The sequence below is a fragment of the Tiliqua scincoides genome, chromosome 4 (genome assembly GCF_035046505.1).
Source record: "Tiliqua scincoides isolate rTilSci1 chromosome 4, rTilSci1.hap2, whole genome shotgun sequence".
NCBI classification, from domain to species: Eukaryota; Metazoa; Chordata; class Lepidosauria; order Squamata; family Scincidae; genus Tiliqua; species Tiliqua scincoides.
In genome coordinates, this window is record NC_089824.1 from 186,770,989 (window position 1) to 186,798,791 (window position 27,803).

Genomic DNA, 27,803 nt, shown 5'->3' on the forward strand with positions numbered 1-27,803 from the left:
GAGCCCCGTTGGATCCCCCTCTTCCCAAGTCAGAGAGTAGGAGGAAGAGAAGGGGCAGTGGAGATTGGAGGACAGATGCAAGTGGGTGCCACCTGCCAATTTGTTGCCTGAGGTGACCTCCTCAGTTGGCATCATTAATGGACTGGTCTTGCAGGGTTAGGGAAATCCTTCTTCTAATCTAGAAATACCTTTCTTTTGTTCTTAATACCAAAAATAATTCAACCAGAGAAAGAAGTACTTGAACCAAAATGATATTTATTATGAAATACAATGAGAGCCAAATTCCCACCTTCCAACCACTGAATCTAGAGTTAGGTGTATGTATCCAAATAAGATAAATATCTTCTGCTTTGAAGTCAATGAATATTGCAGTCCTATAGGCAGGATTCATACAACCACCTATGGCCACAGTCCAGCTAAAGTGAGTTGTCATGACAAAAGCCCATTGAAAGCAATGGGACTTAAGTGGGTCACAAATGATGTGTTCCATTGGTTTCACTGGATCTTAGTGACAACCAGGTCTGAGCCAAAACAGAGGGCATTTTTGTGTCCCTGTGCAAAAATGCCCCTCTCCCTTCCTGCAGTTTTTCAAGGGTCATTGGGGCAATTATTTTCATAGGGTGCTGCAGAGAAAAGGCCTTTCCCAAAACACAGTCACAGCCTGTACCCCCAACACACATTCAAGCAGCTTATCCCCCCCCCCCCAAACACACTCCTGACATTCCGGGGGGAATAGTACAGTGCTTCATTTTGGGCTTCTTTGCAGCCCTAACAAGTTGCAGGCTCATTGCCTTTCCTTCCTTCAAAATGGCCTTCTTCATCAACATGTGACAATAGAAACATCATCATGCAGCCGATAAGATTTGGCTATGTAATGACATCCTTGAGGCTTAAACATAGGCTTAAACTACAAGCTGGTCATCTGCAGCACCTACATGGTTGTCCACATCATAGGATCCATCATGACAGAGGCATAACTGAAGAATGATGAAGTGAATGAACTGTACGTGTTTCATACCTTCAGGTTTGCTGGTAGAAATTAAGGTTTTGATATCTGGAGGTAAGAGAGATGCAGAAGTGGGAAGGGACAGAAGTGGATTGCAGGTAATAGGGTTCCTATGCCATAAGCATCAACATTCCCATCCACCAATCAGAAGCAGATTTTTTTTTTTCAAGTCACCAAGAAACCCATTCATGAAAAGGCACTGGAAGCAGGTTTGACTGCGAGATACTCTTTGCCAGGCAAATGGCCTTGTGGAAGGGAAGAATCTGAAACCAAGGAATGCAGGAGAATTTCAAGTGGTCCAGGCCTTTGATTTAAATGGAGATAAATTGTCCCCAGAGCAGCTTACAGTGTTACATCTGAAAGATATAAGAAAACCTTAGGCTAGCAGAGAGATTGCCACAAGTGTCTGGATTGTGCATCAGAATTGACAAAGCTCTAGTTCAGTCATAGTTTTAATAAATATCAGTACATAAATAGCACATAAACATAAGTAAATATCCCAAAGGAAAAATAATGTTCACATCTCATCCAATTATGTAAATGCCAACTCCTTTGTACCAATTACTACCCAAAGATCTTGAAAACATATATCTATCCTCTCTTCAATGGCCATGAGCTCATATCAGCTATAAGACTGAGGAATCCATGTCCAGTTCCTAGGGGTGACATGAGGGGCAGTGCCATCTGAAAGTGGGCATTGCCGAAGAGACCCTACAACCTATGCCTGTTGCATAGACCAGTGATTATTTCAGCTCTTCCCACTGTATCTCTGTTTTCCCTTCTTAACATTATAGCTTCAGTGTTAATCGTCAGGCCCAAGCCACTCCACCAAACTGACATATTGGCAGTGGGTTGAAAGGATCCATTCATGGTGGCTTCATAATGTTTCTGACCCACATTTAGCTTATCACTGATCAGTCCACTAATGGCTACTTGGTGGTATCATAGTGAGCACGCACTGAACTGTACATTAGGAGTTAGTACAAGTGTTGTTGTTTGCTCACATTATTGTTTGCTCACTTACTGAGCTCTGCTCAGATCAACTGAGCTTGCATTGCCATCAAAGCAGTGCATCAACCTTCTTTTAGCCTTACCCTGCTTCTCCTTCAGGAATCACCAGACTGTTTCCTCCACTGACTCTGCTGTGCAGTGTTCTCCATTTTCTGAATGTCCTGCAGGAAGATAAATCACACCCTTGCATAAAGGACAAACTCAACATTGCTGGCTGTTGATCTGGAATTTAAGGTATGGGTTGGGTTGGAAAGAGACAATAGTGCCAAATAGATCCATAGGGCTCCAGTGAGATTTAGATGCACCGTGAAGGTCTTTTGGTGTTGGAATGAATATTTTACGTCATTGCAAATTATCCTGATTCCAGGAGTAGACCCATGGCAGTTGTGCTGATTCCAGAATGATAGGATCCTCTGGAAAATGTCCCACTAGTGACCAGTAACGAAAGACAGGTTAGAGTAGGGGAGGAATTTATTTGGATAAGAATGGACAAGCTGAGTAGAAAAGATTAGTGACCGCCAACATCTGACTAATTCATTCCTCAAACCGGATTCCTTGACAATCCTGAAGGAGAGAAGAAAGAAGGACTCTGTCTTGCATTATTGAAACAAATATGCACAGGCACAGGGTCAAATGCTCCCCCTATCGTTTGGTAACTCAAACTGATCAGAATGCAATAGCAACAGCTGCTATATGCAAGCAATTTGGCCCCACCAGGCTGTCAAGCACAAGTGTTTTGGACTGATGGATCTGCACTTCTCATACCTTGGCTCCTTCATCCTTGCTGGGTTCCTGAGTTCGACTGATCCACAGATTGATACGAGATGTTACGGCTCCTGGAATCTTCAAACTCTCCTAAACCACAAGGGAGTAGAGAGCATAGAAGTGTAGAATTAAAAGACCAGGTCAACTTACTACTGTTTTGTGTGAACACGTCTCTGCTGGAGCATTTTCACTCTAGTGTGCCAGATTACTGTGAGCAAACCTGAATCTTTTCAGGAGTAACAGACATGAAAAAGTCAAGAACTACAAAAAGCCACTGTTAGGAGCACTGTTTCCTCCAAAGCAGACCTCCAAGCTCAGCTCTGCACAGTATACAGCTCAGCAATTTGGAAGTATGGTGAGGATATCATCACCAAGTGTCTGGATGTGGCATCGCAACACAGTCATGACACTGTGCAGCTATGGAAGCGGTCCTTGCATTGGTATAGACCCCTTATACAGAACACTAGTTAGTAACATCATAGTCTGGTTTGACAACTGAAGCACATGTCTCTTGAAAGAGATACTACATGATTTAGGAAAATTTCAAGCCAAACCAGTGGCTCAATGTGGCTCTTTCTAGTTTCATTCTAGAACTCTTCACTCTAGAGCTCTTTCTAGCTTTATCAGAGAATATGTAAGGTAAATAAAGGCTTGTTGTTAGCTGGTAGTCGGCAAGCCCTCCCTCATCTTTGATCCAGTTGCTATAGTGGCATAGAAATCAGAGGTGCAGTGCTCTGTCTACAGTGTATTGAAGTGAGCTCAGGTGAGCAGCACACATGCCCACTGAGAACTAGTCTTGGGAGTTACAAGGTGAGGCAGGGAATACGTGAGCTAGAATGCTGATGGCTGACTGTCAGCTGGGAGATGTAGAGCTAGCTTGCAACCATGTTCCAGTGAGATGAAAAACTTGAAGAAAGTTCAAGGGAGCAGAATTTCAAAACAAGGTTTGGGAAGCCCTCTGGACAGTCAATTGGCAGGCATCTGGTTTCACAGCTTCAGGTGATTAAGGATGCAGAAAAGACAGATGCCCTGTAAGCAAGCAACAGATTTAAGGGATGGCAGCCTCTGTCAGTTGGGAGTGAGGAGCAGGAGGGTGATTGCTTGAACAGGAGGGACATTCCAGATCCCAACATCTTGGAAGAACACAGAGCCCTATAGGTGAGTCAGCTGACTATAGCACACTTGCCTTTAAACTAGTCAAAGCCTGTTCATCTATCTTAGCTTTGGAAGGAAGTTCTCTTAGGAAACTAGGAAACTGCCTGATACTTTGATTGCTGGCCTTCCTTGTGGATTTGTATGGACACTCTCCTTCTAAAAGAAGGGTCTAGGCAGCTCAATCAGCTTTCCTGGGATTAATGACCTAAATCTTGGGGTTGCCACTCCACCAACCCAAACACCCCGCCCACTGTTTGTGAGCATCTAAATTTCTTCCAACTGTTGTGGTTCTGTTAGCTCTCAGACCTTACCTTCCTGATGGGAGTGGTAGGCTCAGTCCGAACATGGGCTTCAAAGATACTTCGCTTGCTGGCCACACCCTCTGAGGGTGGTTGGAAATTTCTCCGAGCAGATGGAGGCAACTTAATCGAGCCTGCTCTCTAGGAGAGAAAGACAGTCAGGCAACAGGAGACATTCAAATTTCAGTATGATGGGGAAGGGGCTTCATCTTTTTTCCTTAATTAATGTTTGTCAGAGAAAGTAGTTGAGTAGACTTTTTAATGATAAGGTTTGGTTGACTCTTGATTTTTTCAGTTGGTGGGTTGCCTTTCTAACCCACCATATTTAAAATAACCAAGGAAATTTACAATCATCAGATAAAAATAAAACCCAAAAATATAAAACAAATGTGTAAAAACACCAGCAGTTGTATAGCCCTGATTAAAAACAAATATTCTAGAAAAACCAACTGGAATAAAAACATCTTTGCTGCTCATTGTAACGTTAGGAGCAAAGGGACTAGGCATACCTTTCCTGAGATATTATTCTAGATTTGGGAGCCACAACCAAAAAGGCCCAATCTCTAACGTTTGTCTCAACAGACAGTTTTAGTTGATATTCCCACTGCATTTCTTGGTCCTAAGATTATGAATTCTGTCTTTGTGTGCAGGCCTCAGATGTGGACAGGATCCTTTTGAGAATATTTACCTGCACAGCAGACGTGTATTTCTCCAACTTCTGCTCAAGTTTACCAGAACTTGCTGGAAGCCTCATGCTGGCACTAGTGAAGCAAAAGCAGATAATGGGAATGAAATCTTCCAAGATTCTATACATCACAGTGGTGTGCATCATGTTCACAGAATGAAAGCTGAACTCTCCCACTGAAATCACTGAACAACTCTGTTGGAGTCATGCCCATTTTGAAAACTTCGATCAAATGAATTCCATTGGAATAAATTTCCCAACAATTTCTATTCCCAGAACCCCATTGGAATTGAGTTTCCAAAACACTCTTTCTGTAAATGAAAGATTATCTGCAGTCTGTTTGCACAGATAACAAAATATCTGCAAAAATTATTTTCCTTATAGAGAGAGAAAACAACTACTTTTGTTCTTCCCTGCCTGTTTTTGCCTATCTGGCCAGAGAACTCATTTGCAATAGTTAAACTAAAGCATTTAGTTTAAAGCTTGCACTGTGAACTGTAGACACTAGTGGTCCAAATCATTGGTTTTGTTTCACTTGCCTGTGTTTTGTATAGCAGAGATAGTAAGCCCATGCTTGGAATTCAATTTATAGCAGCTTCTGCCTCCAGTGGTCAATATGAGAATTGCAGCAGCTCACCTCCCTCCCCCCCTTTAAAAAATTAAACAGAATTGTATATTTTGCTCCTGTAGAAAACTTAAATAAGGGCTGCTTAACTTCAGTGATAAAACAGCACAGATATGTTGCCAGTTCTGTGCACATTACAACTGGCCCCGGGTAGAAGTGGTCAGCTAATGTTATGTGACTAGACTAATAGTTCAGCACAAGATGAAACAAGTAATTTTTTTAAACACTTCACTGTAGGTTGATAATGTATTTGATGCACCAGTCAAAAAGATGGTTGTGTTCATGGCTAGTTGTAGTGCATGGGGAACTCACTATAGCCACAGAGATGATTTTTGATTGCATCAAGATGGCCCACTTAATTCATACAGGCTGTTGTGCAGCTAAAATGCATGTATGGGACTGATCTGTAGTCTAGAATTTTCCTGATATTTCCACAAACCCGGGGCCAGGATAACTTCAGATTTATTTATTTTTAAACTTCATCCCATAAACAAATCATGCTAAGTTTTCATTTCTGTTGCCAGAGCAATTTGCAGTCATAAAATGTTGGCAATGTCCATAAGAAAGTCCACTAGCAAATGCACATATATTATAGGCTCTCAGCAACTTGGTGGATCTAGAAAGTACACTAACACTTACCTTCTACTTAATGTATCTTCTTGTTGGTCTTTCTTGGAGACCACCTGGAAACACAGGAAATGGAGATGAGAAATGGGGCTCTTGATCCAAAGAGACCCAGAACACCTGATGAACTCTGAGGCTGAGCAGCATGCAAAGTATCTGAGCAATTACTTGGCCAGGGATGTGAGCAGGCACATCCAAACCTTCCATCCTCAAAAGAAGCATCATCATCTGGACTTGCTACAGACAGCAGATGGACAGAATGTGGGTAAGGTTTCTCAGCCTGAATCACAAGCCTCTCTTAGATGAAGGAATGTTCAAGACATCTGAATTGAAAACCTGTGCCTATTTGAAATGAACTCTTCACTAGCTAGCTTGACAGAACCTTTGAAAGGGCTGAACTAAGCACAGAAACTGTCAGGAGTCAGGAGAACCTCCATTTCTCCAGCTAGAAAGACTGTGAGCCCAAGCCTATGCATGTCTACTTAGAAGTAAGTCCCATTATAGGCAATAGAACTTACTCCCAGGTAAGTGTGGATAGGATTGCAGCCTGTGTCTTTTTCAAATGAAGCACCATTTCCTACTGTGGACATTAATACTACTAGTCCCTTTATCTTACCTGAAAAAAGCCTAAATATAAGTGTATGGAATAATGACATCCTCTTCCCTGCTCCCCTCCCCTTCCTCTATCATCTCCCTTGTGTCTTTTTTTAAGATTGTGAGCTGCTAGGGAAATCTGCCTTCTCTTTTATTGGAAAGTATGGTGCACATTGATAGTGCCAGAGAGAGAGAGAGAGAGAGAGAGAGAGAGATACTCACCCGGAATGAGATTGTCCTTGGAGTGATCCGTTTGAATGAGCTACTGTAGGTAATTACAGGGCTAGTGACTAGTGAAGCAGCCTCAGATCCAGAGGGAGAGCTTTCAACTTCGTCAATTTTGGAAATACTTTCTTTGACCTGGAAAATAAAGATCAATAGTGGGAGGCTTGGGAGAAGAGTCTGGGACTGGTATGGCAATGTTAGTTGGGCTTTACTCATATGGGTCTAGAGTCCTTTCAGAGTAGGGATCTTGATTATCCTGCCTTATTATACCTTGCTGACCTGGGGAAAAAGCAACTGAGAAAGAACCTGAAAGTTTGCCCTAAAGAAGCAACTGATCAAAGCAAAGTTAACAAATGCCATATTCAGTCAAATTTTTATTACATACCACATATTATAACTCCTCTGGGTGAAATTACAGACGCAGGAAAAAGACAAAGCAAGTTTCTCTTTGCTAAAATGTAGGCTATACTACACTAGCAAATTCAGATTAGTATCTGCTGATGTTGGCCTGAATTCAGTAGTCCTCCAGTGACTCTTAAGTACGTGAGAAAGCTCTGCTGGATCGGTTCAAAGGTCCATCTAGTCCAGCATCCTGTTTCTTACAGTGGCTCACCAGCTGCCTCTGGGAAGCTCACAGGCAGACTACTGTATCTTTGAGTCATCTGTTGTCACTTGGCATCCAGTTCTGATGACATTGCCAATTCACTTTTGCAAGCCTGCCAATTTTGGAAACAGTTCAAGACAACACCATCTCTTCACACCACCTCTAATTGACACCACCTTTAATTCTCTCTCCCTCCTCCCCTTGGTCTTTGGCTTTCATTTCCTTACTCTAAAATACCAAGAACTGCTACTTACCCGTGAGCCAGAGGCAGGTGTAGCTGGCGCAGCTTCAGAACTGCTTCTTACTCTGGAGTTAATCTTCACCTCAAGTCGACTGATGCTCCGACGCTCCCAGGAAGCTCGTTGAGGGAGTTTTGAGGGCCCCTCATTCTGGAGTGTTACTGGTACTGGAGACTCCTGTGCACCGAGGACCTTTGGCTTCTGATTAAAGACTTCATCCTCTCCCACTTTGAGGTCCTTCTCTTCCTGATTCAAGTTTTCACATTTGCCCTTTCTTAGCTCCCACTTCTCCTGAACCCGGTTTTGATGCTTTTCTTCTGCAAGGACCTTTTGCTGGCTCTGGGCTTGCTGTTTTTCTGTTGTTGAATCTTTCTGCTTCTGAGCTGATTCCGCAAGAGATTTAGTGTTCTCTTCATCATCCTCCTTTCCCAATTTTCTGGCATTCACTGTCTCCTTTTTCTCCTGTTTCACATTATTTAAGGCTTCCACCCTCCTCCTCACCCATTTGTCTTCCACCTTATTTAGAGTCTCTACTGGCCTCCTCTCATTCTCCAGCTTTGAGTTCCCCAGCTTGGATGATTTTACCTCTGAGGAATTCCGAAACCTGCAGTAAAAGAGAAGCTCTCAGAACTTCAGATGCAACACTGGGGGGCGCTCCAGGTTAGTTTGAACACAGAAGGCGCATTACTGGCAAAATATGCCAAGAGGATTCAAATTTAAGTTACATAAGGATGGCAGTTCCAAACCAGCTTAGGAGGAATTTTATACATTGTTTTATTATGATGATTTATTTAGACAAAGTATACCCTACTTCTCCCCAATTAGGGGCACTCCTGTCTTTCAAGAGTGCAATGAAAGACTTTGTGTCCAACATAGGTCCTGGTTTGTTTTGAAAATCTAAATAACCATGTAATGTATTACAATGAAAGCTAGATTATAATTCAAATTTGGCTTCCATATTAGACACATTTTTAGCAAGAAACATAAGGAAAACCCAGTCCATGTCCTGTATGTAGTAATATCATTAACTCAAAGTCGAACATAACATCCTTTACTCATGTGAAATCTGGTCTGGTAATAGGTCTGGTAATAGTCTTTTTTTCTTTCACTCCTACATTTCATATACATGCACATATTTTTTCTCTCTCTCTCTCTCCCTCTCCCTCTCTCTCTCTCTCTCTCTCATTTGTAAGTCTTTATCAACAAAATTTTTGCTCAGAAACTGATTGATTTTCTTTCGACCATTGCTTCTGATCCCAAGTACTGAATCGGACAGCTTTTCCCTTCTCCCCCTTTAAGCTTTTTTCACACAATAACCTTTTCCTTATTTGATTAAGCCATTTCTGCCCAACATTGCATATACACAACAGGAATCAAAAGTTTACACCTGTGGGCTAGGTAAAACTGGGTTAAACCAAGCCATCAGATTCAAGCTACAATCCTATACACATTTACTTGAGAGTAAGGCCTATTAAACTCAGTGGAGCTTACTTTTGAGTAAACATGCACAGGCTTGTGCTTTCACCTTCCTAAAATTTGAACTAAAACCCACTAAAGACAATAGAAAGACGCCAGCCCACTTCAAAATCAACGGCATTTGGGCAGGTACATCATGACAATCAAAAAACAATTCAGCCTGCACAGCCATTGGTCTGTACTTCCCTGGTATTGAACACAACAGCTTCCAAGAAACGGAGACCACCTTCCTCCATCCTACAAGTATACACATACCGGTTTGGTGCTTTGCTGACAACATTCTTCACGGGCTCAGGGGTTTCGTCCTTTACTTCAGAGCTGGAACTCAGCTGTCGGTGTCTTCGCCGACGCTCTCTCTCCAGTTCTTCTTCATCCTCAGCACTCCATTGTTGGGCCAGGCTAGTGGAAAATTCAGGAAAGAGCAAAACACATGGTGTTCAGAACCTGGCTCAGGAACAATGGGATAGTCACAGCAAAATACTTTCATTGCAGAGTTCCTCATATTCCAGAGAGGAAGTTCCTCGATGGCCCAATAATGTATCCAGATGTCAAAATATCATAAAGCAATAGAAATGTGCCATTAAATAAAAAAAATCCCAGTTCCACACCCAGAATATCATCTTGCATAGTTTCAGAAGACCCCGACTTTTGTCCTTTCATTATCATGGCAGCCATATGCAAGGGATGCTTTCACAATACCAGCTCTATCAAGACGATGTAGATTTCTTATGGCTGTGGGAGAAAAAAAGATTTCTTCCGAAAAGCCACCATTTCTTAGATATGAGAAGAAAAGGGAGAGAAGACGCAGAACCTGAAAACAATATGGAAAATGGAAGGCTAATGAGCATTACTAGTAGCATAGCTAGAGAGAGTGTAACGCACAAAGTTTTGCAGGGAGCTTCACAGTGGTGTGCAAGAGGCCCCTCCCCTTTTGAGCCATGGGGGGAGCAAAACAGAGGCATTCATTTTGCTACCTTCCCTTGGAATGGCTCCAAAGGGGGGCGGGCCCCTTGCATGCTGTGGTGAGGCTCCCTGCAAAACTTAATGCTTTGCACCCTCTCTAACTATGCCACTGAAGGTACAATCCTAACCAACTGGTCAGCACTGATATAGCTGTGCCAATGTGGCATGCACTGCATCCTGCAGTGGGAAGGCAGTCAAGGGGGGCTCCTCAAGGTAAGGGCATGTGTGTTACCTAACCTTGGGGTTGCATTGCGGCTAGGTCAGTGCTGGAAAGTTGGTTAGGATTGCGCCCTGAGCATCCCCAAGGTAAAATGTCTTTGAAAATGAACCAGTTCCTTAGAAATACTCCAAACTCCTCTTACTGATAACAAGAAAGGCAAACCAGGAGCCAAGCTTAGGGGAGCTGTGCGTTGTCTGCTAGCCTAGTAAGGAGGCCTTTCCCACCAAAGATTGTCAGCACTTTGCTATGCGGCTTCCGCTTTCCACAGTCATTTCTGGAACAAAGGGGTATCTTCTGTGTCCTTCTGGAAAGCCTATCACATTGTTCACTGATCACAAGCCCCACAAAAGGGTGGCATCAAAGGGGGAGTACATCTGTTTGGTGGTTGCCCCTTTAGAGGTCATAACATCAGCGAGGACACCAACCTGTTTTAAGTCTGAAGGGAGGTGCTGAATGAAGGGTTACAATCTTAGATCTTCCCTGGTGAGAACAGGGAAGACCAGGCTGATTCTAGGTGTGTGAGGCAGAATCGCCAGCAAGGTGTGGATTGTTTTTTTGGAAACTCCCTTCTGGAAAAGGTTCCTGTCTACAATATTTGCTTCTTCTTTCACTCTTCCTCTCTATCTCTTATTTGTTTGTTTCTTTTTTATGAATTGAACTAATAGTTTTATCATCTGTTTATTAGTTCATCTGCTGTTGTTAATTTCATGGTTTACAGCACAATCCTACACAGGTTTACTCAGAATTAAGTTCCATAGTGTTCAATGGGGCTTAGGGCCCAATCCTATCCAAATTTCCAGCACTGATGCAGCTATGCCAACAGGGCGTGCACTGCATCCTGCAGTGAGGGGGGCAATCATGGAGGCCTCCTCAAGGTAAGGGAACAGCTGCACTGAGGCTGCGTTGGTGCTGGAAAGTTGCATAGGATTGGGCCCTTATTCCCTCATAAGTAGGATTACAGCTTTAATTGTGTGATTATCTCAATGTATATGCACTTACTAATGGAGTACTTTTGGCTCTGAAATTTTGATATTGTTTGCATTGTAGTCTTTTGGATGTATTTACTGAATTGAGACAATATTTGTCACAATTAATAGTGACAGTAATCAATTACAGTTGTATAGAATTGTCTCTATATTCATTTTTATGGATTTTATTGTGTTCATTTTTCATATGAATCTGGATTTGATCTATTTTGCATTTTGTTATGTTATTTTTATTTTTGTATTAATTGTGGTTTGTTTGTTTGTTTGCCTTTTTGCTCTTGTGTGCTGTATGAGGCTTCTTTCAGGAAAGACATGTGAGCTGTTAGCAATAAATGAAATGAAATATTTGAAAATTTCAGGTCTATGAACTGATCAGATAAACATCAACAGAGAATGATGGCAAAGTGTTTAGAGTCCTCCTGATCCAAATCTCTTTTAGTAACAAGCAGGCAATAGCAGTGGTTGACCTCCCATTATATTTGATGAGGCAAATGCCCCAGGCACCAAGCTTTTAGAACCCCGCGGAAGCTTCTCTGAGGCTCCCGACAGGGTTGGAAACGGTGCTTCCAGTTTTCTGGAAGCACAGTTTGTAACCTCAGGAAAGCTGCAGGAAGCTTCGCTGACACAGCCTGGGGTCGTGCAAAGCTCTGTGAGCCTCAGGTGAGTGAGGGGGCGGATTTGTGGGTGGGCAGTGACAGCCCGTGGGGGGGCTGCCATCACAGAAATTTGCCCCAGGGTGCAGGACTAGGGAGGTCCGCCACTGGACAATAGTAGACTATTTGTGTCCTGGATTATTGGGTCCTGATCAAATGCAACCTGGTCATTGGATTCCTGGACATTTGCATCTCTCTCTCTCTCTCTCTCTCTCTCTCTGTTGTTTTTGTATCCCACTATAACTGCACAACAAACCCTATGTTATATATCCTAAGCCTCCTATCCCAGCTCTAACTCTAACCCTAACTCTGTGATTTAAAAATAAAAAAATACATCTAATATAAATATGCATATATTGGGACACAAATGTCTGGGACACAAAAAGATGCAATGTCCATTACCAGGATGCAACACAATTGTCCAGGATGCAATGATCCTGCCACTAGTTTAACATATATACATGAAGCACAACATGGTGGTCATGCGCTGTAGCTAAACACTGCAGATTCATTTTGACCTGTTTACAACATATCTCAAAACAATTACTGCATGTTTTAATCCAGCCTTAGCACTGTCAAATCCTACAGAAGGTGTTCCTCAAAATTTCCCTCTCCCCAACATGACATGATGTCATAAAACCAAGGAGGAGATCCATCAGCGATGTAAGTAGTGGGGATCAGATGAAGATTGCTCAAGGACTGATTCTCATCGTGAAAATGGAACTGCTACAAGAAAACAAAAGTGCCCCTATTTTCGCCTGCAAAACGGAGAGTATAGGGGGGGTGTCTTTAATTATATTTAAAGCTCTTTGATCTGACACTACTTTCATGTAATAACGTCACAGGCCACCCACAGCTGAAACTGTTACTATGTACCTTTGATGTACCACATACTGTATATGCATTCTGAACTGCACAGTGTGGCCAGCTGCAATCAACTTGAAAGCAACATTTGGGCTATGGAATCTTGCAAAAGCAGCCAAAAAAAAGTTCGTCACTTGTACAGTGAACATGCACCAGCACAGCTCCCAGAATTCCTTCCTCCCTGGCTACAGTCCCTGCTAGAATACCTGGCCATATTACGTGCTTATCAAAGGGAGTCAACCCAGATCCTAGTCTCAGATGTGCCCAGGCACATCTGACAGTCTTCTGAATGAGGAGGTGTTACTATCCCTTACACTACAGGTGTGTCTTTATATGCATTCTCTGTTCTCCTGCATCATTTGTGCATTAGCACACAAACAGCCATGTGGGAAAGCAATCCCAGGGATGTGATGTGGAACAAGATTTCTTGCCTCACCATTGTACACTCCTTTGTCCTTCAGCACCTGGACACATTTTCTATTCTCTAGATCAGTGTTTCCCAAACTGTGGATTGCGACCCACTGGTGGGATGCAGCCTGACTATTGGTGGGTTGTGAAACTGAAACTGACAGGCTGATGGCTGACAAGGAAAATGTATTGAGCCCTATGGAAAGTGAAACTGAGCTGCACATACTCATTAGTTATGAGTAGGTGAGCATGCCTCAGTCCACTTTGGAAGACAGGCTGAGAGGGATGTAATACTACCAGAAAGGTCCTGATCTGATAAATGCAGGTCCCCCAAAAAAATTCCAGAAGGACGTTGTCCCATGCCCCCATTGACAAGAGAAGTATTAAGTCCTATGGAACAGCAGTGGACCTCCCATTAGTTGGATAGGGCAAATGCGCCTGATGTGAAACTTGTGTGATTCCATGACCACACGGGAAGCCTTAATGAGGCTCACGACATGGCTGGAAGCCTCAGATGGCTTCTCCTTTTGGTCCTGGAGTCACACAAGGCTCTGTGTCAGTTCAGGTCAGTGGGGGGGCGGCGGCTTCAAGCGGAGGGGGTGGCTTCATGGAACTTTGCTTCAGGGCACCTCGAGGGGAGGTCCGCCTTGCTATGGAAAACAAAACTGAGCCACTTCCTATGAATGTGGAGCTCAGCAAATGCTCCAGAAGGCCCCTACCCCACATACACTCACCATAGTAAAAAGGATAAAAACAGAGGTTTGAGCAACTGGTAAGGTGAAACTTTTTTTGAAGTCTCATAAAACTACCATACGTGGATCCCCGATCATATGTCATTTTAAAAAATGGGTCCCAGTGCTAAAAGGTTTGGGAATCACTGCTCTAGACAGCTGCAAAGAGGCAGGGGGGGGGGGTCAGAGTTGGCTGTGTGTGGGAACTATGCAGCCAAATCACTACAACTGAGATCCATGAAAATCTCTGGGTGAAAGAATCCCAAGATGATAATGCATTTTGAGGACTACATTAGCTTAGTTGAAGTTCCTGTTAACTCATGGAATGCCAGCTCTAGATGGAAATATGGACAGTGCCTCTCCTCCTGACACTCCTGCAAGTTGCCACTCTAGTGTGTAGTTACGACTGGGTGCTGGTTAATCATTGCCATGCCCAGGATTCCAGTGCATTTCACATTCAATAAAAGCCAAGCCACAATGTTTTCTACTCTGTGTGAATGAGGAATAAAGGGGGAGACCAATAGAAAAGAGTAGTAGTAGTAGTAGTAGTAGTAGTAGTAGTAGTAGTAGTAGAAGAAGAAGAAGAAGAAGAAGAAGAAGAAGAAGAAGAAGAAGAAGAAGAAGAAGAAATCTTTGGCACTAAACCTTCAAATCAGCTTGCTGTTTTGAAACAGCAAGCTACCTCCCCACAATGGTAGTGAACCAAGAAATAGCACCATCCAGCTGCTTGAAACACACAGAAGCATCTGTGCCATTCATGACTCATAGACCCTTCCCTATTTTTGTGTTCATATCACAAGACGGCCCCACCCTCTTCTACAATGACCTGATTTTTCTCAAAGAAGTACAGTGTTTACTGCAGCACCTGTGGTAACCACAGATGTCAGAGCCTCCAAGCACGCCTACGAGCAGGAGCTACTGAAAATGTTACCTTTGTTTGTTCCACTTCTTCCTTCACTGTTGCCACACTCCTTTGTCAATCACCCTTGTCATCATGTGCTGAATTACAGTATAGGTGTGCCCTGGTATTTGCAGGGGTTCCGTTCTGGAACCCCCACAGTTAACTGAAACCGCAGATACCAGGGAATACCTCCTCACTTTCCAAAGGTGAGAGGGGTCAGCGACCTCTGCTGGGCTCAGAGGACACTCCAGAAGTGAGGGGAGAGGAGCTCCCCTTGCCTCCAGAGGGGCGTCCTATGAACCAAATCTGCAGATAAGTGACTCTGTGGATACAGGATCTGCGGATACGGCGACTCCCCTGTATTAGGGGCTGGGCTAGATATTCCAACAGTACATTTGGGGTCTCATCCCAAGCACACGAATCATTTAAATAAATCTATTTTCTAGTTGCATTGCATTCAGGCCCAGTAGACTCTCTCCTTCAGTATCACCCAGCCTCCAGATCCTTTCCTTCCTGTCTTCCATGGACAAGCAAAAACTCTGTTGCAGGCCTGTGTTTAAGGGACCTGCAACAGCCATGAATATATCTCTGTTTTATAAAGTTGTAACATTGCCAAAACTTGTATGGAACCTGAATGAGTAATCAAGATTCACATGACAACACACTAAAATTATATCAATGCTATTTGCTTTCTATCAGAAATGGTCTTCCTGATCACTGTTAGACTGCAGTACATTTAATGCTGCAGTCGAATTATTTTATTTATATACACTTTGCTGTTAAGAAGCAGGGCGATGCCGTTTACTGCAAACTCTTATTGTATTGCACTTTTGTTTGTCAGCTGAGATGGTTCAGGGTGCAGTATTGCAGAGCTCCAGCTGGAGCAGTAGACACCTCTCCAAAGAGTTCTATTATCTAAATCTCATTTAGATTAAACCTTATGTGTGACATCCCTGTTCTAGCCTCTAGTCTAGGACATCACTGAAGCATTTGAGACCAGCCAGAAACAAATAAGTCTGCAATCTGTCATGTGCAAACCTGCAAGTTGGCTGAAAAATCCCATTAAAAATGCAACAGCTATACTGTGCCCCCCCCAAACCACAACTGTTTCTGGGGAGGAAGAGGAGGAGAAGACAAAGATAGCCAGTAAGGCAGACCCAACTATCACCTCCATCAACAGTAGTTTTTAAAATAGACTGCGTTCCTTCTCCCTGCCTAGAGAAATATCACATGGCCTTGAGAAGGGAGTGAAAAACATTTAGAAAAACATTATAACTTGTTTCAATTTATAACCAAGGGTTACAAATCTGCAGTACGTGTGGTAATTAATTAATTTTAATTTTTTAAATTAAAATGTCACATTTTAATCACATTAATATCACATTAATATTTTTTAAATTAAAATTAATTGATTTTATTTTAATTAATAATAAAATAATCATTGCTATTGTTGTGATGGCTCCTGTGGCAAGATAAAAATCTCCTAAATAAGTCCTTGGCTCAGGTTCACTACCGGCACGCACTGTTGCAAACGTGCCATAAGGAACGTTTACTGGCCTACTGCCAGGCAAGCGTCAGTGGTAGCCCAGCGCTGAGCTACCATCAGACGGGCATCCGACCTCCACTGCCCAGCAGATGCACGGACCGCTGAGCAGCAGAGAGGTAAGCGGGGGCATGGGGGGAAGACGGGGAGGAGGCGTTCCAGAGAGGGGGAGGTGGGGAGAGGGCAGGGAGGAGACATGCTGGGGCAGGGAGTGGAGAGGGAGGGAGGCGGGACCGGTGCAGCAACGCTCCACCGAATCCAAAGCCTCCATGTTGGGCTCACCACCAGACATGGAGGCTTTGATTCACTGCCAACCTTTGGGTTGTCGGTAAATCAAATAGCCCCATTGTGGGGCTACTCTCTTTACTCAGGGGAAGGGGTCAAAAGTCCCCTTCTCCCGAGGTGCCACCTGTGGCTGCTCAAAGTGTGCAGGATGTGGTGGCAGCCATTTTCAGCGCTGCTGCAGCCATGCGCTCTTGGGCAGTTCAGGATCGGGTTGTACATCTTCTCCAAGAATGACAAATTGGAAAAGATGACATTCTTTAACATTGAAAATAATTAACGTAACTTCAAAGCATCTATGGCAGAGATTTTCAATCTTTTTCATCTCACAGCACACTGACAAAGCACTAAAATTGTTATGGCACACCATCACGTTTTTTATAATTGCCAAGGCACACCTTGCTGCCAGTGGGGGCCTCACATCCCTATCGGCCCTACTAATAAATGACCTTCTCTCAAATTCCTGTGGCACACCTGTGGACCACTTGTGGCACACCAATGTGCCACAGCACAATGGTTGAAAATGGCTGATCTATGGGAAAGTGAGCATGAAATTTATTCTATATATTGTGAAAATAATAAACCAAAGGTGAAATAATCCAACAGATGTTCGCCCTTTTCTGTTTACATGGGGATTAGGAAAATTAACATAATATTAATTATGTTAAAGAAGTTGCAAAATCATCTCATGTTTTTGTTTGTTTTTTGTAACAAATTAATTCTCTAAAATTTACATGTATATATTGTATATATTGGCAACCTTCAGTCTCGAAAGACTATGGTATCGCGCTCTGAAAGGTGGTTCTGGAACAGCGTCTAGTGTGGCTGAAAAGGCCAATCCGGGAGTGACAATCCCTTCCACACCAGGAGCAAGTGGAGTCTGTCCCTGGTCTGTCTCCCTGGCTATGGGCCTTCCTTTTTTGCCTCTTTGCCTCAGACTGTTGGCCAAGTGTCTCTTCAAACTGGGAAAGGCCATGCTGCACAGCCTGCCTCCAAGCAGGCCGCTCAGAGGCCAGGGTTTCCCACTTGTTGAGGTCCATCCCTAAGGCCTTCAGATCCCTCTTGCAGATGTCCTTGTATCGCAGCTGTGGTCTACCTGTAGGGCGCTTTCCTTGCACGAGTTCTCCATAGAGGAGATCCTTTGGGATCCGGCCATCATCCATTCTCACGACATGACCGAGCCAACGCAGGCGTCTCTGCGTTGTCTCTTTTACATGTAAAATTTACATGTACACCTTATTTTATATACTGGGATCTCAGAGATACACAAGTCTGTACAGATTCAGGGCACAATCTCACCAAGAACGTCTGCATAAGCCCCACTTGAAATTCATTTTAAAGCTGTTTGGGGAGAAGTTCCTGGTAGTGTGTGCACTTGTGCCATAATGGACAGATGGTGTGGTCAAAAATGATTAAGAATTGACAGCTCTCATACTTTTACTGCAATTTTTTGTTACAACATTTTTAAAAATTGGAAAAAAAGATGAAAATTGCAGTTTTCTTTGTTGCTGAAAGTACAACAGAAATCTTCGATGTCAGAAACAAACTGTTACACAAGGAGCTAAGTAATAAGCTTGTGTGGTCCAAAGATCAAAGCCCTATTAAGCTGCGGACTCAATGGTTGCCTTGAGCATATTATCATTTCTCACCATCAGTTCTTCACCTAGAGGTGTGGTCACGTCACAGCCTCTCAGCCTAACCAACACCACAAGGGTTTTTGCACAGATAAAAAATGCATGGTTATGTCTGTGACAAGTTCTTATTGTAATCACAATTTCTTATTCAAATCCATTAAAAAATTAGAATAATTTAAACACTGAAAAGAGCTGTAAAAATGAAATAACCAATTGTCAAATACAGATTGTAGTTTGTGATAGACTCCGCTCAGACCTCCAGATGAATATATAAATAAAGACAACAGACAGAATCCAAATTTTTCCCCGTTCCACCCTGCCAGTTCCCCAAACATATGACATTTTCCCAGTACTCCTTCTATATATATTTGTCTTTATTCAACCAAATCTGCACCATATTGAGCAGAAAGATTCAGCTAAAGGATGACTGGTGGCATGATCCTAAACCTCCACAGTGCTGGGGCAGTGACCAATGTGACCGCCACACTGGCCTAGGGTGTTGCAAAACTGCCATAAAGCACTTTATGACACCTTGAGAGTAAGGAGTGCTGGCAGGAGGACCTGCCCCGCCACCCCAGCTCTGGCTTCATAAGGAGTGACTGACAGAGCAGGTAAGCTCCCACCAGGCAGGGGGAGGGCAGAACAAGGGAGGGGTGTAACAGCATGGGGGATGGCAGGGAGGGATGGATCAGGCCAAGGAAGAGCCAGGATCGACGGTGGCAGTGCATGCCATTTCCCCTACTGGGTTTGAAAGCCCAACACAGGGCAACTTGGACTTGCACCAGCCATTTGGCAGGCACAGATTTGAGTAGCCCCAATGCACAGGTTGGGGCTTTTCCCAGGGTAAGCAGACAAATGTCTCCTTACACCAAGGAGACCTCTAGCATGCTCCTTCCCAGCACAGGATACAGCACAGGATGGGTGGCCCCACTGCTTCAGCACTGATTAGGACTGAGCTGCCCAAAACCTAATGAAGAACTTGATCCCAAGTTGGTGTTAAGTGCAAATGTTTTGGTTAATAAACCAGAAGTTGATGGAACCAGAAGTTGATGGAAGCAAAGATGTGCTGTTGGTTCAATCTGAGCACCTGGATCGAGTAGTTGAGAAGCAAGCACTTAGGAAAGGCTTTCCTGCAGAAGATTTCATTGTAACCCATTGTCAAAACAAGACATCCTGAGAAAACAAGATGCAACAGGAAATCAGACACACATTAACAACTCCAAGACCAGGGCTCAAAATATCTTCTCTCTTTCCTGTTTTGAAAGCAGACAATGCACAGCTCTTCCTTTCCTTTATCACAAATGCACATGAACTGGAAGCTGAAATGAAGCTGTACTCACTGTTGAGGAGCCCAAACAGTGACTGAGATGCTGTCTGTGTGCTACCACTGCAGGTTTTTATGGTTTCATTGTTTAAAGATCTGGCACCATGTGGCGAGGACAAACACATGAGTCCGTGACATCCAGCCCCAGCCAGGGGAAGGGAGTGTCTTAACCCAATTGGGGGGGGGGGGGACTCTGCTGCAGAATTGATACCTTTTTTGGTTGGGATCCACACCTTCATTGTCTCAGGCTGCCTTTTTGGTAAGATCCAGAACCGCATTTCTGCCTCAGTTCTGCTCTTTTGTTCTGACTCAAGTCACATTCACAGAGACCACCCTGAGCTATTCAGACCAGAAATCCCCTTTTGTTCTGGAGGGAAAAACTGGCCACCTCAAACACCCAGACTTTGCACTGGAGCCAGGCCCCACCTACAAATACTTGAGTCACAAGCACAACTCATACCGCTGTTTCAAGCACTCAGCCAACAATGCTTGCTGCCCCCCCCAAAAAAGTCACACATTCAGTCACAGCCCAATCCCCACCCCCACTAATGCAGCCATGCTAATGGAGCACGTGCTGTATCCTGTAGATAAGACTTTGCTGGTGCAAGTCCAAGGAGAGTAAGGGAGAGAGGGGACAGGGTTGGGATCCTAGCGCATGCCAGTGACACTGGAATTCCCTCCCCTATTCTGCCTCTCACCAGCCCACTCCCCACCCAGAAACTGCCCCATTTCTCCCCCTCCCTGCCCTGTAGCTGGAATTAGTCTGAGGAGACCAATTGGTGACCAGGTGGCCTACCAGAGGTAAGTACAAAATATTTTTATTTACAGTTGGTCTTCTGGTCGCTTTCCCACCACAGCATGTTCCATCAGCGGTGCTACATGTTATGGGGATAGACTTGGGCTGCCAGTCTTTCATTTTTTCAGTTGCCTCGGTCTATTTTTCACTGAGCAATTCCATCTGCTCTGAGCGTGGGAGGATGGAGGCCAGAATGTGAAGCCAGATCGGAATGAAACACCTTGAATGTAGTGGTTCTTGAAAGAAAGAACCTTCTTTCAATTGTAAAAATCCCTATTTAATAAGGGATTTAAATAAGCCTGCCTATGTAAACCACCTTGAATAAAGTCTTGAATAAAGACCAAGGAAGGCGGCATATAAATACCTGTTGTTGTTGTTGTTGTTGAGTAAGGCAGTGGAAGCCTAGAGATCTGCTGAACTGATCCAGCTGACTCTAAGCAGTGCATAAGGCTTGGGATTTCCCTTAATAGAGACTTGTAGCATCAGTTGAGAGAACTGAACAGCCAGGAGCAGAGTCCTGGATTCCAAGCCATAGATGTGCACTGCATACAGCTCATCTGAGAGCTACCTGTCTCCTTTTTTAGTTGGCACTCTTACATTACTGGGGGTCCAGCTGTAACCTTTGTTCCGCAACTCTTTTAATTTCTCCATGATTGTCTTTTGGGTTTCTCTAGCTCTCTCCTGCTTGCCTAGAGCCTGTCTTTCCATGCAGACACCCACCACTCTGCATACAGAGTCAATGTCGCCTTGCAAATTTCCCCGACAGACACTGTTCTCCCCCTCCTCTTCATTGCCAGAGCAGCATCAGTGTAATAGTCCATTTTGGTTACTTGCTAATATGTCAGTTGTTCCCAAACTTATTAGCACTGGAACCCACTTTTTTAAACCTAGGACCCACCTAGGTTTACCAGACTTTTTAAAAGAAGATCTAAATAGAAATAATATTTTATTTATTTATAATAACCAGAAAAAGCCACTCAAACATTTGTCTCCATATATTTACACATTCTTGCAAACTGCAGGAGCTGAGCGCTTTGCAGGGTAATTAACAGCTATGGTATCTGATTTTTTAATAGACTCAGGGTTTGAGGCTTTGATTTGATCTTTACATCACCATGTGGCGTCCCACAAAAAATCAGATTGCAACCCACCAATGGGTCCTGACCCACAGTTTGGGTACCACTGTTATCTTTCTAACATGTTTTCCCCTTTCCCTATTATTGTAAGTCATCTCCTCAATAAACTGCACATGCATTTCAGTTACATTTCAGCTCTGACTTCCTTTTTCTCTGGTACCAGGTTGGGGACTGGGTCCCCAGGGACCAAGGGTTAAATGTCCTTTAAGATGTGCATCTGAGGAAGTGTGAATACATGTGTCCTAGAGAGAACAAATGAAAGAGTTCTTGCTTTCTGATGGGATTATTTGTACAGTCAACCAACTTAACACCAGTTCAGTTCAACAAAGACTCCAGAGCACTCTTTTACACTGCTCAGATAAAACAGGCACTGCCTTGTTCTTAGCAGAGAGCCAGCAATGAAGTCTGGGCACTCATTATATTTAAACTTCTCTTGTGCAGCTTGAATTGCAGTATCGTGCAGTTTGAAGTTTTCCTTCAGGAACTACTTTCTGCAACACTGCGATAGTTTGAGATTCCCAGTTTTCAGTTTGGAGACGTTTGGCTTTGATTGTTGCATAAGAAAACTGGAAAATGTGGTTTCTGTGCCAGTACTGCCTTGTGAGATGGTATCTACTTGTCTATGACAGCATATCTGAGGTTCCAACTTATCCCTGGTTTATGAATACTGCAGATTACATTGCTCTCCCTGATGGGCATGTCCTAATTACAATGTGTGCAGTTCTAAGGACACAGGGGTGGTCTTGGGCAATCCCATAAGGATCAAGTCAAAGGCCCATTGAGTCCAGCATCTTGTTTCGCCCAGTGGTCCACCAGATGCCCCTGGGAAGTCCACAAGCAGGAGAGGAAGGGAGACCTTCCTCCCACTATTGCTCCTTTATATTCAGAGGCACACTCCTGCTGAACTTCATGGCAGCACAGAGCAATCATGACGAATAGCCATTGATAGACCTGTCCTCCATAAATGTGTCCAATCCCGTTCCAGAGCCATCCTAGTCAGCGGCCACCCCCACATCTTGTGGTAATGAATTCCACAGACTAATTATATGCATGATTGAAATTCCGCAGAGCTCCACATGACTCACCCTTTGGCACATCATCAACAATAAGGAACAAGAAGGTGTAGAACTCCAGACAAACTGGAATTCTGGAGCAGGCAGATCAACAGAGAACACTTAACACTCAGGATGTGAATCCTGACTCTTAATATTGGGTATATGTCATAAAGCAGAGGAGTAAGAACGGGATAAATGCTCTCACTTCCGCCAGACTGGACTAAGCGGAAAATTATCATCGAACCACCCTCCTACTCACATCCTCATCTGTCGTACCTGTACTACACAGAAGTAGGCGTTTTAGGTACATGGAATATCTGTAAATACCAACAGAAAAACATAACATGCACACAGCCTTAAATGCACAAAGAGCAAGCAGAAAAGAATATATTTTAATGTCATGGACCACCATCCAGCTAATGTCAAGCACTTAACAGTCTAATACTATCTGCTGGCACTGCTGACGGATCACATGTTCCACCAGCAGAATTGCAATGACACCTGCAGAAGTGACAGTCCACTAGGAAGCACAGCGAGGCCACCAGTGAAATGGCTGCTGGCCACCTGCACAGTCCAGTGTAGGGAACTCCATTCGCCAGTGAGTTGATGGCAGGGGTGGGCAGTGGGAGGAACAGGAGCATTTCTGAGTGGGTGAGAGGAGCCTGGGGAGAAGTGAGGGGGTGGATCTGGTGGCAATGGTACACACCAGATCCATATCTTTATCCCCTCTTTTGTAAGCCTCCCTGCCCTCTTCCCTTCCTTACACATACTCCACCAAAATAAGTAACATATGTCCAAGGAGACCCATAGGTGGCCTGAGGGCTTACTTGGAGGTAAGTACAAATGTTTTTTACTTACCTCCAGTTTGCCTTCAAGTTGCCTAACCACCATAGAATACAGCATGCATATTCTGTATCCTGGGAGGGCACCAGGATGCAGGTCTCTTGTTGTCTTGTGCGCTCCCTTGGGTATTTGATGGGCCACTGTGAGATACAGGAAGCTGGACTAGATGGGCCTATGGCCTGATCCAGCAGGGCTGTTCTTATGTTCTTACGTTCTTACGGCATGGGTGCCTCAAGGCTGGTGGCAGAGGATAGAATTGGGCTGTTTGTCTCACTCATTTCCATTGACAAGTTAGCACCAGTTTAAATTCCTTCCACTGAATTGAAAATACTTAATGACAGTTAGAGTTATATCCATTATGTAACCAAACTATTATTAAGCTATTACTGTTGCTGAGATTTTCAGGATATAGAATTTTGCCTACAGTTTCCATATCTTCACTTGAAATTCTGACTACTGTAATGAATTATTACTCTTGATTATAGGACCCAGTTTTTGCAATTTGAGGCAGCTTTCCATGGGCTAAGTATACAGTAGTTCTTTCCAAAGTATATACAGTATGTTTTCATTGATCCTCAAACAATCCATGCAAGGGAGAAAGTTTCAAGTTCAATCAAAAAGCAGCCCTCAAGCTTCAAATGCAGAGGAGATGTCATCTTCAGAGCTTAGATGCTTGCTCCATATTTTAAGGGAAGAACCACTCAGAACAACCACCATTCCATCTCCCCTTGGGCCACTACTGAAAGCCCAATTCAGGCTCTCTACTTATGGTGGGGTTGTGACAACCTCGTGCAATTGGGCCCATACAGTTCTTGTACATGGTTTCTATCAAAACATATCAAAAGACACTTTAACAGACAGACCACCACATACTAAGCTAAACATGACTAGGGAACACAGCTAAAATAAGAAGTTTCCCATACTTATCATTCAACCACCAAGGTCAATGAAGACAGACACCAGATGAATGAAATGAAGAGTCAATGAAGACTCACCACCAGACTGGCAAATTCAGCACCTCTAGTATCTTGCACAAAGCCAGCGGTGGTTGTCCTCCTTCTAGTATCCATACTTGCCTTTGGACTTCTACCAAGTTTCAATCATTGTCAAAGGCTGCAATCCTAACCTCACGTTCCTGGGAGTAAGTCCCACTGAACACAATAGGACTTACTTCTGAGTAGACCTGGTTAGGATTGTGCCCAATGAGTAAGTATTTTTCTGCACTCATGTATACCTCCCAGATGAGGATCCTTCTGCAGTATAGAGATGCATTCTCACTTCCTGCACTCCATATCTATAGGCTTTATCTCCCCAATTATGCAAGATACAACTTTGTTATATGTCATTTACATATTCCCTAAGATATTGGAACAAAACAGGTTCTACTGTGTTCTTAATCGACTATCACACCAGAGAGCCCATACCAGCTACATGACGTAGTGCACATCCTGCCCTAAGTTACACCTGAACAGCATTCTGCAACAAGATCTGTAGTCAAGGAAACAAACAATATATATATATATATATATATATATATATATATATATATATATATATATATATATATATATATATATATATGGAGAGGAAATGATCTCTCATCCCTGAGATTCTCAGTATCTGTGTATCCCCATGGAGTCATTAATTTTCATGACTCGCCAACGCATATGATTTCAAGACAATGGAAAGCAGCAACATGCTAATTATTAGGCTAATGTGATGACTTCCTTAACGACTAGTTTTAAAACATAGATTTTTAATTGGATTTTAATCATGGCTGCGCCATCACACTGGGCGTTTGGTGTCAATGACACTGCTGTGAACAGTTTGTGTCTGGGTTGAGCAATTACATTTCATCAAGGTCCAAAAAGTTTGATCAGAACTAGCAGAGGGCTCCAGATTTTTCTTGCCTTCTAGTAGGTGAGCAGTCCCACTCATGTTGGCTGAGTAGGTGATGGACAGGCATGCTGAACTGCAAAAGAAGGACAGGACATCCCTGGTGCCCAACTTTGACCTATATCAATGTTTCTCAATGTTTGTCCTCCGCTGAACCACTTCACATGGTCCACCTTTATGACGTACCACCAGAAGTAACTGGTGAAGACATCATCACCAGTTCCTTCTGGGTTGGGAAGCCAGATGCAATGCAACAAACAGCAGTAAGTGGCTTTGGTGGATGGAAGGGCTTTATCAGGTATGCTTTGGAGCCTCCTATTACTGTTTATTGTGTCACATTCCTGGTCTCGCTGCCAGGCAGCAGGAGTCCAGGAATCCCACAAGTACCACCAGATACCACCTCAAGTACCACTGGTGGTACCTGCACCACTTGTTGAGAAACACTGGCCTATATAATTCTTGTAATTCCAGGCTATATTACTCCTTTAATAGAGATGATGACTTACAGCAGGGGTGCCCAAACCCTGGCCTGGGGGCCACTTGTGGCCCTCAGGGACTCCCAATCCGGCCCACAGGGAGCCCCCAGTCTCCATTGAGCTTCTGGCCCTCTGGAGACTTGCTGGAGCCCATGCTGGCCCAATGCAACTGCTCTCAACATGAGGACAACTGTTTGACCTCTTGCATGAGCTATGGGACAAGAGCTCCCTCCACTGCTTGCTGTTCCACATCTGTGATGCAGCTGCAGCAGCAAAGGAAAGGCTGGTCTTGCTTTTTGCAAGGCCTTTTATAGGCCTTGAGCTATTGCAAAACCTTCATTCATATAAGTTCCATCTCTAATATATTCACTTATGTAAATTTATTCAAATTTGAAATATAAATTAATTCTTTTTTTCCTGGCCCCCCAACACAGTGTCAAAGAGATGATGTGGCCCTCCTGCCAAAAAGTTTGGACACCCCTGACTTACAGTATTCAGTCAAGAGAAATAATTAAACTTCCTTAATCAATCTCAAACTACCACTCTACAGAGATCTGCCATATTTACTGTAATCAATTGTCTCATTGAGTGCAAGGTTGCTGTTTGACTTAAAATCCTACAGTCAGTTGACACAATGCTAGCTGATCTCTCCTTAGGGTGTGTGTTTCTGGTTATCTTCTCTTGCACTTTCCCCAGAGGCCAGTTCCACTTCCTGAGAGCTACCATGGCATGGCCCCAAGGCAAAAGCCAATGAATCTGACTGCTGGACTTAGCCCAGGAAAGTCTGGCATCTAATCCCACTGCCTGTGAACTCACCAAGGGTGTGCCTGCAAGGTGCTTTCCTTGGGAATCAATGCTCATTTGATGCATTTGATTAGTGCAGCATAGCAGGACAGCAGCTGGGTCAGAACAAGCCTCTGTGTCCTCTACACAATCCACAGTGGGAATGAGGAAAAGTGTGGTTCTATCACGCCATATTTCCTTTTCTTTGGGAGAGTGCATCTTCTCCCAAGCTTCCAGAACGGTGATCAATTACTAAAGACAGGAGGCAGAAGACACTCCCTTGTAGCCATGCCCTAGGTAGCTCGGGGCTGGTTGTTATTTTTCAGCCCTGAGTTTTCCACCTGTAAAATGGGTAACGGACAAGGCTCGCCCAAGCCATTTTACCACCCTGCAACCAGCAATCTACAAGCTGTGCTCCAGCATCCTCTCTATCATCACATCCGCACCTCTTTGGTTGCGAACTGCATTGCTTGTTGCAAAGACTGAACCGCTGCCCTTAAAAATGTTTGGTGTTTGTCCGGCCCTGAATAGGACCTGGTTCTCACAAGGCTTCACTATCACTCGATGACAAGAACGTGTGCCTGGGCTGTCACCAATCACATCAACTCAAAACACAATACTGTTCAGGCAAGTTAATTCACACATCAGCTGCCACCACCAAGTGCCAACTTCAGAGACACAGCTTTTGGATCTTCCCACATGATTTCAAGCCAGGACTGTTTCCCGTGACACCTTCCATGACTGACACCTTTTCCGTGGGTCAGACCGTCAGTCCTGGTTTCATTCGCTCAACCCACAGACCCATCGCTGGACTCGCTTTTCCGCGGGTCCGTCCGCTCATCAAGCGCGGAGACGTCGACAAGCGATGGGTAGGCACGCCTGTGTGAACGAGCCCGTCCCTCCCTGGTCTGGGCGAGTGAAGATCGCATTGAAGCCCCTCCGGAGATCCAAAGGGCGACGCCAATTCCGAGTCATGCTAGGAGGGGAGGGGAGAGACCCCC

At 43.9% G+C, this 27,803-nt stretch overlaps 1 protein-coding gene across 1 annotated transcript; it reads right to left on the bottom strand.

The window, feature by feature from the left end:
- Window positions 1–329: 329 nt before the first annotated feature.
- On the bottom strand, window positions 330–27,731 carry LAD1 (ladinin 1). The gene is made up of 10 exons (XM_066624676.1): window positions 27,604–27,731; window positions 9,564–9,707; window positions 7,838–8,436; window positions 6,987–7,117; window positions 6,186–6,229; window positions 4,925–4,997; window positions 4,249–4,377; window positions 2,783–2,872; window positions 2,101–2,178; window positions 330–1,362 (listed from the first exon to the last, which is right to left on the bottom strand). Exons 1-9 carry the CDS (start codon window positions 27,729–27,731, stop codon window positions 2,113–2,115), a joined length of 1,404 nt encoding a protein of 467 aa, XP_066480773.1. The 3' UTR covers window positions 330–1,362; window positions 2,101–2,112.
- Between the last annotated feature and the right edge of the window lie 72 nt (window positions 27,732–27,803).

Bases quoted from the DNA above. Each gene is read 5' to 3' on its own strand.
- LAD1 (XM_066624676.1), bottom strand. From the start codon at position 27,731: ATGCGATCTTCACTCGCCCAGACCAGGGAGGGACGGGCTCGTTCACAC. The intron at 7,118-7,837 runs GTTCTTGGTATT...TCCAGGTCAAAG, and splicing joins TGGCTCACGGGTAAGTAGCA to AAAGTATTTCCAAAATTGAC. The intron at 4,378-4,924 runs GTAAATATTCTC...TTTCTCTCCTAG, and splicing joins AATACACGTCTGCTGTGCAG to AGAGCAGGCTCGATTAAGTT.